We start from the raw sequence: 15,651 nt of genomic DNA, 5'->3' as shown, positions 1-15,651 counted from the left end.
AGATGAGCAGAAATAGTTTCGAGCTGACAGAGGAGGCATCTAGTGAATCTTTTAACAACTTGGAAGTTAATCCAAAACAAACAAAGGACTGAGGTTTAAAGGGATAATTTGCAGAAAAAAAAAAAAAAATTCTGTCATCATTTATACTCACCCTCATGTTGTTCAAAACTTATATGATTTAGAAGAAAGAAGATATTTTGAAGAATGCTTCAGCTGTTTTTTTTTTCTATACAATAATAACCAATGGGATCCAAAAGTTGTAAACTCCAAAATAGACAAAGGAAGCATAAAAGTAATTCACTTAACTTCAGTAGTTTAAAGGGCTTTTCACACTGCGCTTAACCCTGGGTTTTCGTCGTTCTAAACACCGCTTTTAAAGGGATAGTTAACCCCGTTCATAAAAGTGCATCCATCCATGATAAAAGTGCTCCACACAGCTCCAGGGGTCAATAAAGGCCTTCTGAAGCCAAGCGATGCGTTTGTGTAAGAAAAATATCCATATTTACAACTTTATCGACTAAAATAACTAGCTTTCGGCAGACAGCCGTACGCATCGAGCCGTGTGGATTACTTCATGGATTGCTTCATGCCGATCATGGATGGATGCACTTTTATGGCCTTCAAAACAGAAACGGCCATTCACTGCCATTATAAAGCTTGGAGGAGCTAGGACATTTTTTAATATAACTCCGATTGTATTCGTCTGAAAGAAGAATGTCATATACACCTAGGATGGCTTGAGGGTGAGTAAATCATGGGGTAATTTTCATTTTTGGGTGAACCAACTCCGGAGGGTTTTGCGCTTATGTTGCGCTGTGTTAACTCCGCATTGCGGTGACAAACTTGTACAGTGTGAAACTATGCTGTGTTAGAATGTTACAACTTGATGCTTAGCAACCGACAACCAATCGCGTGCCTTATATTCACGTGCTTTGGGAAGTCACGGAAACACCACGTGATGTATATAAACAGTTGTTTCTGCGTATGATAGGACAAATGTCAAACGACGATGGAAAACGTGACAATTGGAGTGAAGAAAAGTCTGTTTCATTCTTGCCTTTATACAGTAGTCAACATTTGAAGTGGATCAAAACCTTTCATCAAAGTTATACATGAATTTTGAACAATACCCATTCTTGTCTTAGGACAACTTTGATGAACTTTTTGATCCACTTTAAATGTTGACTACTGCAGTTTCGAGAAGAAAAATCAAGAAAAAACTTGATATTACAGTCTGCAGTGTGAAACGTGAATAAAGATAACAGAGGATTCAGTTTACCCGGGAATTAGAATGACCCAGGGTTAACTATTCCAAGTGTGAAAAGCCCTTTTAAGTGTTCTCAATTTAATTTGGACTTTGAATACATGAGTTGAACAATGATTTTATTTGGAGTGGACCTCATTGACTTTTATTGTACGGACAAAAACAGTTCTTTAAATATCTTCTTTTGAGTTCCACAGATGAAAAAGAAAATCCTACAGGTTTGCAGCATCAGAGTGAGTAAATGATGACAGATTTCTCATTTTTGAGTGGACTATCCCTTTAAGAGACCTCCAAATACAACAAAGGATTTATCATTTGAACATTAGACAATCTACCTGCGCCACACAAGCCTGATGGTCGCCGCCCAGTGTGCATCCAGTCTCTTTTCATCCTCTGCAACAGTCTCAGAGCAGTCATCGAAACCTCATGAGTCTTTTCACCGAACTCCAACATATGGGCGAATCGTGGAATGTACAGACACGGATCTATAGATAGAAATCAACAGATCTGTAATCAGCGTCTGGACACAAACCTGAGAATATAACCTACAATTAAGTATATTACAAATCAAGGCTCCACATCTCTGTGAACCTCATTTAGCTGATGCCTTTTCAAAGGATAAAAAAAAAAAATCATAATTTTTGTGGTTCTCCTTGACTCCATGTTGAATCTAGAACACAGTCCCCCTATGGGAACCTTTAAAAGTGGTTTGGCTAAGAGTCACTCTGTGGGAGCAAATATCCCTCACTTCCACCTACTTCTAAGTCCTTAAAACTAATTCTGCTGGCCCAATAAAGCCCAAACATCACAGCTGTCCTATTAAGAAGGAAATGAGCTCAGCTAAGAAAGGCGGCCATCTACAATCCTATCTAAGGCTACACTATAGGGACTGCACCTGCACTTACGAAACATATGTTCATTGAAATCTCCCTAGACTGTCTGTCACTGGCCTTTTTATACATCTAGGTAATTTTATATTAAATTATCATATTAATGCAGTAGAGCAGAGCAGTTGACATAGCAAATATTCAGTGCCATTTGTGAAACAGGAAATAGTATAAGTCATTTAAGAAAAATTTAATTTTCTCATGTAACATTCTTTGGAATGATCCATACCGCACTGAAAAATAAATTGATTTTCAGACTTCTATTTCAGTCATGGCTGTAAAATTATCTGATTTGTGAGACTGTGGCTGTCAGAGTTTGATTAAGGGAAAAATGATAAATGAATAGAGAGAAATAATCAAATAGATCTGTAAGACTTGTTGGAGGGGATTTGAAACTTGGTATTGCAGTAAAAGAGGCCTTTGAAATAATTCTTGGTGAGGGTTGTGGACAGCAGTACAGGATAGGATTTGAAATGTCCTTTATAATAAAGTCAGATGCTGCATTTCCTATAACAGACCCCCCTATAGAAGCAAAATTATGGATGATGCTCTTCATTTTGATTGTAAAATGTATTCTTATCTAGGCTGAATTAAGACATTCCATAAAAGATGCACCCAGGGACCATCAGACATCTCAACTGACCTTGTCTGATGTGTCTGTAATTGTTAAAATCATAATTTGCTTAGGGGAAAGCTTGATTCTGATGCAGTGAGAGCGCTAAATTAAAAAGTGCTAATCAAGGCCTTTGGCAATTACAGTAGTACATGGCAGAACTGTATTTTCAATATACAGTTCATTCTGCAACCTGACAAAGTGGCAATGAATGTGCGAAAAAATCCACATAGAACTATAGAAATTCATAATTGAGAGAACAAAACAGCTGAATTAATATTTTTTTTAATTGTTGTAACACCTATTGTAAAAGCTTTAAGAATTCAGGGGGTGTACAAGTATTTAATACTATATTTTAGTTTCCGTTTATAGTTAAAAGTGCATCATTTTATGCCCTTCCCTCGCTAACTTCCCTCCGTCTTGTGGACTCAGATGTATGTCATTGCTAACATTGCATGAGTTCCCACTATTAGTTGACATAATGAGCTTAAATGGAATTGTGTTGCATTGTGGTATACGAAGCTGCCTGAGGTGTACATACTGTATGAGTAAAGTCACTCCCTCAGTCAAATTGAGGAATCAAGGGTATGTTTATATAAACTTCCCTCGTCCACTTGACGAAGTGGAACGTACTTCAAAATGGCGGTAAAGATAGCCTGAAGAGAAGTTGTAAGGAAAGTTCGCAAGTGTTGGTCTGAAAGCAAAGTAGAATGCACCCCTTGTATGTTTTTGTGCTAGAATTTAGTTGTTTTTATTAATTCCAATATTGGCAGTGCTTTTGAACTTCATACTGACCCCTATTGGTTGGGATGCATGGATTTTGTTTACGAGCTGCTGCCAATTCACACCAAAGCTGTTTGTTTGTATCCGCTTGTTATGTTGTGATGTAAGGAAAACAGTTTCCAGGTTCAAACCTCTAATCGTTTCAATTGAGAATCTCAAATTGAGAATCTTAACAGCTGTTTATGAGCACTATTTATTCATATCACCAATTATTCAAAAGTCATGGTGTACACAACAGTCTCAGGGCTCTCGATGTCCAGGACATCAATATTTTAATGTTTCATAAAACATTGTCTCGCCATGTGAGATTTTAATATGGAAATAGAGGTTAGGATTTTTTCGGTTTTATTACAGTACACTGTGAGTGTATATTAGCAACATTTGTTGTATGCTTTTGGCATTGGAAAGAGCGTTTGGACCCGGAAATAGTGATGCGTTATATTGTGAAAGCACCTTTAACACTTAAAAGCACTTTATAAAGTGTTAGTAGTAGCAGTTGTCAGAAATGAACTGCATTATTGGCTGGTCATAAAATGCCAACATGGCACCATCCATGAGTGGGCGACTGCTTCATGTAGAATAAACACAGCTATTTCTAAAAGCCTGATATGACTGGAGTCTGCATCTCATGCGCGTTTACATCATTTTAATTTCTCAAAAGGTGTTACTAAATTCATGTAGCTATAAAACTTTTTAATTAACATAACATCAGTGCACATTTAAGACGTTAACCAGATTCTCTAACCCAACGTGACTCACTGTATAAGTGCTTTACATTCAGAACATTTCACTCACTGTGTGCATGTTTCACAGACTCTGGCTGGCAAAAAATATCATTGTCTAAATTGTGTGAGATAGATAAGCCGCTTATCGTAGGCGAAGGATCCAGTTTCCAGCGCCGGAGCCCTCTGTTGGAGATCCGGGAAAGCTGTGCAAGCCCAACCCCCTCTCTCTCATTGCACACTGTAGATTTAACATGGCTCCTGGCTGCCAGCGAGCCTTCAAACATCAAACCTGAATGTATTTTCCTAGCAGCTATGCTTCGGTCGGCACAATAAGGTAAATAACGACTAATGATCTACTATTTAAGTTCCTCTGCAGTCATTGCTTTATTGAATCGCGAATACTGATTCATATTACTTCGACTACAGAGTCCGTTTTGGTGGACAAGTCTATGCGGACGGTAGCTCTGTTCTGATGCTCCTTGATCTCTTTAAACCCGGTTCGTAAAGAACGCTCGCGCTCGAATCATTGATCGTGCATGTTAATGGTGAGCAAGAGCGATATTTCTACCGAGGACATCAAAGATTTGCTTAGTAGGTTGAGCGCTTCGTTGCAGATGTTTATCCCCTTATGAGACATTTAAGGCTGCATCAGCAAATTGTACGGATCCTATGAAGTTGAAACACTGCGACTGAAGCTCGGTGATGATTGTGGGAAAGCGTTACAATGTCGAGTTCTGTTTTGCGTGTTGGTGGAAAAAGTTACTTAATGAAATAAAAAATGCCTTAAAAGCTTCGCGCGGGTTTTTCATATAACGCAGATTAAATCTGTTTGGCCCCTGGTAATGATGACATGGATCAAACTAGTGTAAGATATGATACATCTTGAATTTTGTATGCCCGTGTTGGTGGAAGTGGTGACGTGAACATGTCAGTAGAGATGGAAATCGCGAATTAAACGATTCCCGTTAACGATTCTGGTTGCTTAACGGCCCGTTAAGTTAGTATTATTTTAGTAGTAGCCTACTTTTTATGACTCAATTGCATTTATTGTTATGACATTATCAGTCAGATTCAACAGAACATAAATAAATGCAATGCATTCATTCCAAAGGTGTGCATGCACAGACATTTCGGTGATATTTCAAAGGCTTTTTAGATGCAGCACAAATTAAATCCGACATAAATGCATTTCGAATAATAAAATAAAATGCTGTGACATATTTAGTTCAGAATGTGTCCAGCACAAGTTGTCCTAACTACAAGTTGTCATGCAGCTAGTGAGTAAATACACATATGTCTTACATGCCTTCAACACATTATCAGTTCGTGCTCATTACAGTACATGAAAGTAATAATTTGCGAGTCAAGCTAATTCAGTAACTCTACGACTGATTCATAAATGTTTTTGATGCACTAGAGCCGATTCACAACATTCATTCTTTGGTCGCGTTGTATGTTTTTGATTCACTAAAAACAGGCGACTCATAAGAATCGTTCGTTCGGGAATCGATTCGACAAAACTGCTTGCTGTTGCGCTGACAAGTAGTGCAGGACTAGGACACACTGTCAGAGTATTTTAGTAATGTGTTCCGCGAAATCTGTCGGTTCGTTATTTATTTTTATTTTTAACGGAACAGTTCTCGGTTCCCAACCGTAGTAAACAATGCGCAAGGGGTTAATTCGTGCTCGTGTGAGCAGAGAGAGAGAGAGAGAGGGCTCGCGGTTTGGATGTGTGTGTGGGAGGCGCCTCTGGGATACTGACGTCCGATTCACTCGTAGTTTGATTTGTCAACAGAAAGCTGGGCGTCCTCTCCCGCTACACAAAACGGGCTTTACAATACAGAGTAAAGACGCTGAGAGAGGGGATACACACAGTTATGTAGGCAGACAAGGATCCCGTAGCACTTTCAGCGGTCGACTCAGACCTCTGACTTATTTAACCGAACAACTTTGATTTACTTGCAACGTCTTACTTTCACTGTATTGGCGCGAGATCAAGAAATCGTGAGGATGCGATGAGAAAGAGGAAAAAGTCTTCGAGCTGGAATATTTCTGCTGGTCGGGCTTGTAAATGTGCCAGAGAGGGAAATATGCTATGGAAGAGCGTGAATTGAGTGACCGAGGCTTTTAGTTTCTCATTAAATCAAAGGGAGCTGTTTCCCCCCGATACACCTGTCTTATAACTTAGATACTCTGCAGACTGGTGGATAGACTTGCTGATGCCAACAACGCCAGATTGCCTATATGGCAGGATCATGAAGTTTTTGACGTTTTTTCTTTTGCTTCCAGAAACCTTAAAAAGGACAAGAAAGAGTGGGAAACAGCTCAGCAAGCTGCCAGTATGCTATGAAATCGTGACTTTGTCCTTGAGGAAGAAGATGGCTGCAGAACTCTATCCTGCCAGCATAAACACCAACCTTCCCAACAGTAACAGCACAGCAGTAACAGCTGCCGGCAAAAAGACCATCGTCCAAGTCACTCAAACGGTGACCACGCCGACTACGACTGCCACTCAGCAGAATATCAACAATAATAACGTCGAGACTGCCAGCTGGCAGTCCACCCATCCGACATTGCGAGAGAGGTAAGGGCGCGTTCGGCTTGCTTTTCGAATAATTTAGGCTGTTATCGGTCCAAAAACATGATATTCTATTGCATTTTGTTCCCTTCAGGAATGCTTTGATGTTCAATAACGAACTCATGGCAGATGTTCATTTTGTTGTTGGTCCTCCTGGCGCATCTCAAAAAGTTCCAGCACACAAGGTGAGCGCATCCTCCCGTGTCAAAATGCATCTCGAGTGGCTCTTTCATCAACCGTATGCTTAACCGCTTTTGTGTGGCATTTGTTTTTTCAGTATGTGCTGGCAGTGGGGAGTTCTGTTTTTGGTGCCATGTTTTACGGAGATCTAGCGGAAGGAGAATCTGAGATTCATATTCCTGACGTGGAGCCTGCTGCCTTTTTAATCCTTTTGAAGTACGTCTTGCACTTAATTCTAATGCATATGGGTGAATGATGTGAAGCTTTTCTTTTTCTTGATCGATTAATTTATTCACAAATTAATATATACAATGACTTAACACCCTTTTTTTCTGAATAAAAATAAATAAAAATTCTTAGAAGAAATCTTAACACAACTGGTTCACTCTTTAGAAATATTTGAAAACCTTTTTTCCACCAAAGTAATTTGGTGCAACAAACATGGAGAAGAAAAACATAAAATAGTCCCTCATGACTGTGTCGAGGTCAATAATCTCTTAAAATATCAGACAATTTGACTTTTTCTGAAAGTTAGTTCAGGATATGAAAAGTCATTTGGTGCAACTCATACCCAAATGTCCTATTTATGAATTTATGTTTTTATGTACATTGAAAAATATATTTAAAAACATTTTGACAATAACAACAAATATATGTGTTGAAGGTAAATGTTATTGCTTTTTATTTGGTTACTTTGAGTCAGCACATTCGGAATTTTCTTAAATGTGTTTTTCAAAAAAATATGAATCCAACATGAATACAAAGAGTACACTTTCAAGATGCATTGTAACCTTGATTTTTACTACTTTTTTTTTCTAAATCATCTATTATTTGTCAATGACCCATGCATATAACTCTAAACTCAATCACTACAAAGCCTAATGCTTGCAAAGATATTGGAAAGATATGATTTCTTAGCCCTTTTTTTTTTTGTTCACTTTCAGGTACATGTACAGCGATGAGATTGAACTTGAAGCGGACACAGTGCTGGCCACTCTGTACGCTGCCAAAAAGTATATAGTGCCTGCACTGGCTAAGGCCTGTGTCACCTTTCTGGAGACGAGCCTAGAGGCCAAAAATGCCTGTGTGTTGTTGTCCCAGAGTCGACTGTTTGAGGAGCCTGAGCTGACCCAGCGGTGTTGGGAGGTCATTGATGCTCAGGCTGAGCTGGCGCTTCGCTCTGAGGGTTTCTGTGAGATTGATCTTCAAACGCTGGAGATCATACTAAAGCGAGAGACCCTCAACACCCGGGAGGCGGTGGTCTTCCAGGCGGCTCTCGAATGGTCTGTGGCTGAATGCAAAAGGCAGGGACTTGGACCGACCGCTCGTAATAAAAGGGCAGTGCTGGGTAAGGCTCTCTACTTGGTTCGCATCCCAACCATGACCCTGGAGGAGTTTGCCAACGGAGCTGCGCAGTCAGACATTTTAACGCTGGAAGAGACTCATGATGTCTTTCTGTGGTACACAGCAGCTAATCAGCCCAAGCTGGAATTCCCACTGCAAAAAAGAAAGGGTCTGACACCACAGCGCTGCCATCGTTTCCAGTCCTCGGCTTACCGTAGTAACCAGTGGCGCTACCGCGGACGCTGCGATAGCATCCAGTTCGCGGTGGACAAGAGGATCTTCATCGCAGGTCTTGGCTTGTATGGTTCCAGTGGTGGAAAGGCAGAGTACAGCGTCAAGATCGAACTCAAGCGCCAAGGAGTGACCCTGGCCCAGAACCTAACGAAATTTGTTTCAGACGGGTCCAGCGGCACCTTCTCTGTATGGTTTGAACACCCGGTCCAAGTGGAGCAGGACACATTCTATACAGTCAGTGCCGTATTAGATGGGAATGAACTTAGCTACTTTGGACAGGAGGGTATGACAGAAGTGCAATATGGAAAGGTGACCTTCCAGTTCCAGTGTTCCTCGGACAGTACCAACGGAACTGGCGTGCAGGGGGGTCAGATCCCAGAACTGGTTTTCTATGCCTGAAATGTTGTCAGGACGTCCCATTGCAGTGCATTCCACTCACTGGAATTAGGATGGATTGAATACAGGGTCTCGTGAGGCTCTTGCCTTCATTATGTAGCAGTGGTGAACTCAATGGTATCGGCTCTTCAGTACCACAACGGGCTCAGATGGAAGGAATGTTCTTCAGCTTTATTTATTGCAAAAAATATATATTTGATTTAATTATTGAAGCTGCAGCAAGCAGATCTATATATATATATATAATATAGTTGTACTGCTCTGATAGTGGACAGAAGCCACTAGTGTGTCATGTTTTGTACATAACTTATTTGTTTTCAGCTTGATGCTGATTGACAAATAAAATGTCTTGTATTAGTGATCAGCTTCCTGAACTGCAGATTATAAATGTTTTTGTGACTCAAGTTCAAAGTTGTTTTTACTTCTTATACATGCATCAGTGAATGATCTACAGATTCTATTCTGCACAGTCCTGGCTTCAGAAAGCGAGGGAGGTTGAACTCAATCTATATTTTAACTGTCCTTAAAGTGTAAGTATATACACTTTAAAATAAAAAGTATTTTCTATCTTATGGTGTGCATTATATAATAACTGAAATCCGAAAAATGAAGCCACACTCCACAAATGCATTGGGCTTGTGTTAATGAGACACTGATTGTTAAGTGTGGATGAAATATTCATCTTGAAAGGCCACATAAAGAACCTATTATCCCCAGTGGACTGCACGAGGAACTGAATAGGGAGTCTGTTTGAATTGAGCCCATAGAATCTGCTGCTCCACCGTTTGCATTCTAATTAAGGCTTTAGTAAAAATGGAGCAGATGCAGCTTGGTAAAACAGCAGATTTTTTACCAAAAAAATAAAAACCCTACAAAAACAGATGAATATGGAATTATGACACATGGAGAGCTGTTAATCAGACTGCATTCTGGGATCATGCCCAGTACTTTAACATTGGGATGCTCGCTGGTGTATACTTGAATCATTTTGTCTCTGCTTCCTATAATCTGATGAGTCTGTTTTAAAAACTGCAGACATGTTTTGTTCTCATAGTGTGCACAGAAGGTGGAAAAAGGTTTGCAATGAGTATGATGGAGCATAATGGATTTTTTGATGACGCAGTGCCCCCTAGTTACATCTGGCTAGACTGCAACTCACTATGAATATAATTTTCAGACAGGTAAAACATGTTCAACCTGGGTCTGAATTACAGAATATTGCAGAAAATGGAGCTCAACATGTCTGGATGAAAGTACAACAACAGCAAATCTTCTCCCTTTTGATGCAACTAGGAATCCATAGCCCAGATCAGATAAACAGATTGAGAGTACTTGTATTGATCCAGCCATGGTGTATTATTGATAACCAATTTAGCAAATGAATTGTTTTGAGAGATGCTGCCTGCTTTATTAATGAGGTTCATTCAAAAGCACTGTTCCGGTCAGCTGAATTACATTAGATACGTCACAGAGAGGTCATTACAGGGAGACTTACCGACGGCTGGAGCGTTGATACAGAGTTCTCTAGCCAACAGGAGGAAGGTCTTTCCCAGAATGTAAACATTAACCTACAACAATAAGAAATATAACTGAAAACTGTGAAGTATTCAATGAGTTCAACTTTACATGTTACCAATCACTGATTCTTGACACAGGGAATTAAATATGCTACATAATTACTTCTCATTTGTCTTTATAAATAGCAACATTTCCACTTTAAAAGATACCAGAAGAACATTCTTTATTTTTTCAAATCCATTATATGATCATAAAACCAGATAACAACCCAGCACTTTATAGATATTTTAGTGGAAATAATGAAAAAGATTTTTCAGGATTCTTCGATGAATAGAACGTTCAAAAGAGCAGCATTTATTTGAAATAGGAACCATTAGTAATATAAAAAAACAATTTACTGTCACTTTAGATCAATTTCAGCATCCTTGCTGAATAAAAGTACTTCTTAAAAAAAAAAAAAATCTTACTGAGCTCAAACTTTTGATCGGTATAGCAGAGGTCTTCAACCCTGCCCCTGGTGAACCACTGTCCTGCAAAGTTCATCCCAACCTGCTTCAGCACAACTGAATTTCACACCAATATGATTTTCAAGCAAAGCCATGTGAAAACAGGCCTGCAACCTTAGGCAAAAAAAACCCCGTAATGTCTGCTTACGCTGCAGTATACAGAGAAGGAGACGAGACCTTTTTTTGAATGGATGTCAATGGAGGAGAGGCTTCACTTCGCTGAATAAACCACTTTTGTGAGGAAATAGCTTATCTTTAAATGAATCGACAGCCCATTGGCTACCCTTCAACATGTTTGCTCGTTTTGGATTGAATTGTGAGACAGGTATGCTTCAGTTTACGACACTTCTCATTCATTTCTATGGTATCCGCAAACAGTGATTGACTGTCGCACAACTATGAACAAAATTCAATGACGTCAATAATTCAATAACCTTTAAATGCATCATTATGCAAACACATGAGGAGAGTCTCCGCATGAAAGACCCACGACCTGAAGTGCAGATCAACGTGCTGCTACATTTCTCTCCGAAACGGTAGGAAATTAAATTAAATTGAATGTGGAGGATATAAACTGTGACAAGATGATTGGCAGGGCAGTTTAAACGGTGATGCACGCAACTAAGCGACATAGCGGTCCGTTAAAGACCCAATTATAACGAAGTAGTATGTCCCAAAGCAGTATAGTCACAAAAACTAGGCCAATTGGGCCGCAGCACATCTCTGTTTCAAGTGATCCTTGAGAGCTTGATTAGCTGGTTCAGGTGTGTTGGATTAGGGTTGGAGCTAAACTCTCCAGGACAGGAGCAGGGTTGAAGACCTCTGCAGTAGAGTATATATATATATATATATATAAACACTGTAACATGTTAATATATGCATTTTTAACAGCACTTCAGAGACCCCATTGTAATGATGAGGGGGTTATGACCTCAGCACCAGGTCCCTAGTTTGACTGGCATCCAGGCAGGATATATTGGGGGTCTTGTTAGATTTGGGTGTGGCTGCACTTGCTAAAGATTCATGACATATTTGAGCCTCTGCCCCAACCATCTAGTGTCTGTTCAATAGCAGATACAGTTCAGTGGACAGCTGAGGGTGTAAAAATAACATCACACCAGTGCTTAAGCACCAAAATATCTGGCCCTAAAATAACTGCTAATAAAACCTAAATGGTATATATTGTCATAAAGACAGTACTGTCTATTGTTTCAAAAACAACATGTTGTTGTTTAATAAAGCAATAAGGCATTAAAAAAGCAGTATTATGCTCTTATTGTAAAATCACTGGACCATGGCCTTGATTGTCTTCATCAAGTGGTCAACATCAATAAGATAAAAGATGCAATTATTGTGCCAAGTAATAGTTGGGTATGTGGGTACCAAAAACAATAATATAGAATTATTCTTTATGTGCAGTCACAGGTGTGTGAGTATAACAGCTTCTTTCCTGAAATATCCAATCAGATTTCAGAAATACAAAATTTTTGCATCTGCATTTGTATTGTATTGTATTGTAAAAAGCAGGCCTTTTAAATTAACAGAAACTATGCAAGTATATGAGGTGGACAGAAGCTGGACATCATCATTTCTAACATGGTGTCTGCTTGCCTGTTATGACATATGCAATATATCATTCATTATTTCTTTCATATGGTCATATGGAGGGTATCAAATATTATTTAATGGTTGAACATCATGCAACTTAGCCGCTTATATTGCATTATGTTATTCAGAGTATTGTGGAAAATATATGAAAGAAATTGAAATGAAAGGGAGCAAACCTGTAAAAGATCACTCAGGTCCAGGAGCATGTCTGCACATCAGTTAAGGAAGGGAAGGAGAATACAAAACAAATGGATTATATCTTAAAAATGTTTAAAAGTGTGATAAAGATCTAAACATCTTTGTCCAACTACATAGCTAAAAATAAGAAGTCAATTACGCTTTTAAATTAATCCTGGTCACAGTGATTAATTAGACATCGGACGGCTCTGTAATTGTCACTGGAGGAGTTTCGACTTTCACTGATCATCTCTTTACATCAATGGGCTTCAGACAGGATCTCCTTATCTCTGCAAGAGATTCACCCTGACCATCTGTTACTGCTCACCTGATTGGCACACACACCTGAGGCACGTGCCTCCATGGTGACTAATGTCCCCTTTAGCACAGAGATTAGCATCACTACAAGACAAGCTAATCCCACTTTATCAGAGGTCTGACGGCCTTAATCACGGCCTGGTGAAAGAGAGTATTTATACTATTATGACTGAAATCAGTGATATTGATAACTGTCTTTATCTCTTAAATACTACAAGACTCATGTCTCTATATGGTTTTTAAATCAAAATGTGATTTTTCCCCCCTCGTTCACCAAGAAGACACCAATGTCTTCATAGTTCTGCAATCTTGTAATTATTAACAAACCACTTTATTAATGCTTATGTCTAGGACAGTGGTTTCTTAATCTCTTTCTTAATTTCTTAATCATTTTACACTGTCTGAATCATTCCCTATCCCCTATATAGTGCACTATGTGTCATTCACCATATAGAAAATATTAAATGTGTGAACAAGTGACCAATTTCAGCCGCAGCTTCATCATCTATTTATAGGGCGGGACGCTTTGGATTCAAGAGAGCATTTGATTGGACAGAAAATCTGATGAGAAGCTGAAGTGCAGAGTGATGTCATCAAAATCACTGATTGATATTGGTGGAAGTGAAAGACTAAGTTTTGAATGCTTATATCTTGTAAATACAAAATTTTCCATTGTCTTGGAGCACACTAGCTTATAGATAACAGTAAAGCTAAAATATTCATACAAGTAAAAGATCACACTATTTCATGTGATTTCTGATTTCAGATACTGATCTGATTCTATTTGATTGTGATTTGACTTCATTGTTCTTGTTTAATGCTGTGACTCCTCCCAGAATGATCAAAAACGTATTTTTTTAGAGAAATATGATACATTATCATACAATACATGACTTGTAGTGTCCACTATATTTGTAAGATGCATGCATTTGAAGGGCTACTTGTCTTTAGAACTGGCACTTATATATAAAATGTACCAGTAAGCAACAAACCAAGAATCTCAGCATGATATGCCTCTGAAATCATGACCAGTCAGCCCAACAATCGACAGATCAGGCCAGTGAAGCTCATTGAATCAATGTTTCCAGAACAAAAGTCAATCTTCACCTTAGAGAACCTGGTCTACAAAGATGTTAAAACACTGCTAATTGGCTAAAATGAACAAGGAAATGCTGAGATATTTGAAAGAAGCTGAAGTTTAATAATCTCACACTTAAAAGTGAAAGTCAAGATAATTCTCACATAAAGTAATTAGTATACACTTGTCCAAAATAATTCTGTGTATCATATCACAAAGATGCATGAGATAATTGTAAGGATGTTTGATGAGGCAAAGCAGAACACATTTAATATTAGTCCACTATTTGAAATGGGTTTGGCGGTCTGTAAAGAACTGAACGACTTCTTTGTGTATCTGCTGTTTAGCGTGAAGTACCGAATCTTTGCATGCAAGTGAAAGAGCCCCACCCAGGGACAGGTAACAATTCTCCTTTGGCAACTCTAAACGGTACACCAGGTACCCAGACAGGCCTGACGCTACACAAAAGCAGAGCGGAAAACTGGGTGTGACCCAAGAAGACAGACAGGAGGGTGCTTGTAAGAGTCTGTCTGTTTGTGAGACAGAGAGAGAAAGCAGTGGTGTAACACTATCCAGGCATGCTGCGTTGTAACAGGTGTGGCGAGTTTCAAACCCACAAAATTTGAGAACATCATTTTGACAGGTTGGGGAAAAACAACCTTAAAATTTGGAACAGGGAAAGTATATTTTCCTTAAAAATCACTAGTTACTATGACTGAGTTCCATATTTTCACTACAGTAAAGGGGACATGAATTTTTAGGTTAAAAGAGTGTCACTTCAATAGCTTTTGTACACAAGCAGGACGGACACTGAAAATCTTTTTTTTTTAAATGAGGGAGTAGTGGCTCAAAGAGCGACTTGCTGGGCTTCTTTTCATGATTTACTCCAGGGAACATCCTCTGAGATTCCAAAAGGTGCAGTAAGCTCTTCCTCTTCCTCTATTTTGCCTCTAACAGTATATTTTAGCACTATTGTTTTCACATCCTGACACATCCCTTTAGACCCTGAACCGGGTTTTCCATAGGGAAAGCATGGACTGGTAAAAGAGACTATTTTAGACCAGAATGAATTTCTATGCTAGTCCAGGTTGGTTTATGCTGGTTTGGTTCTGTTCCAACTTCTGATGAAGCATAGAAGGAAACACTTTATTACGATTGTCCACTTTAGACATTCTAAGTAACTTTGCAACTACATGTCATCTAACTCTCATTAAAAGTATTAGTAAACTATCTGCTTAAAATGTGCTAACTCTTTATTTTGATGCTCCCCAACAGACATTCTGCTGACTATAAGTAACTTCGCAACTACGTCAACTTATTCTACTTACCCGAATCATAACACCTAAGCCCAACCTAACAGTCTAGTACTAATATTCTAATTAAATTAGTTAAATTAGTTTGACACAGAGAATAGATTGGTCACGTGACTGTGACCTGCTTGA

General features: G+C 38.9%; 2 protein-coding genes across 3 annotated transcripts in view; one reads left to right on the top strand and one right to left on the bottom strand.

Moving 5' to 3' along the window:
- The window catches only part of brf1b (BRF1 general transcription factor IIIB subunit b), a 65,892-nt gene that overhangs the window by 39,384 nt on the left and 10,857 nt on the right, over window positions 1-15,651 (bottom strand). The window contains exons 5-7 of the mRNA XM_082146946.1: window positions 12,813-12,844; window positions 10,500-10,572; window positions 1,600-1,749 (exon numbers count right to left, since the gene is read on the bottom strand). Of these exons, the coding sequence (XP_082003072.1) occupies window positions 1,600-1,749; window positions 10,500-10,572; window positions 12,813-12,844 (255 nt within the window). The remainder of the gene's footprint in view (window positions 1-1,599; window positions 1,750-10,499; window positions 10,573-12,812; window positions 12,845-15,651) is intronic.
- On the top strand, window positions 4,070-9,408 carry btbd6b (BTB (POZ) domain containing 6b). Of its 2 annotated transcripts, XM_082146857.1 has the most exons (5): window positions 4,070-4,606; window positions 6,562-6,856; window positions 6,945-7,035; window positions 7,128-7,246; window positions 7,975-9,408. In XM_082146857.1, exons 2-5 carry the CDS (start codon window positions 6,651-6,653, stop codon window positions 9,005-9,007), a joined length of 1,449 nt encoding a protein of 482 aa, XP_082002983.1. In that variant the 5' UTR covers window positions 4,070-4,606; window positions 6,562-6,650; the 3' UTR covers window positions 9,008-9,408. The 2 variants fall into 2 exon arrangements, with proteins under 2 accessions (XP_082002983.1, XP_082002982.1); XM_082146856.1 differs by lacking the exon at window positions 4,070-4,606 and having other exon boundaries at window positions 4,634-6,856.

The sequence above is a fragment of the Leuciscus leuciscus genome (genome assembly GCF_965113295.1).
Source record: "Leuciscus leuciscus genome assembly, chromosome: 19".
Classification (NCBI taxonomy): Eukaryota; Metazoa; Chordata; class Actinopteri; order Cypriniformes; family Leuciscidae; genus Leuciscus; species Leuciscus leuciscus.
The sequence above is the reverse complement of the archived record's forward strand: the minus strand, read 5'-3'. Positions and strand labels throughout refer to the sequence as shown.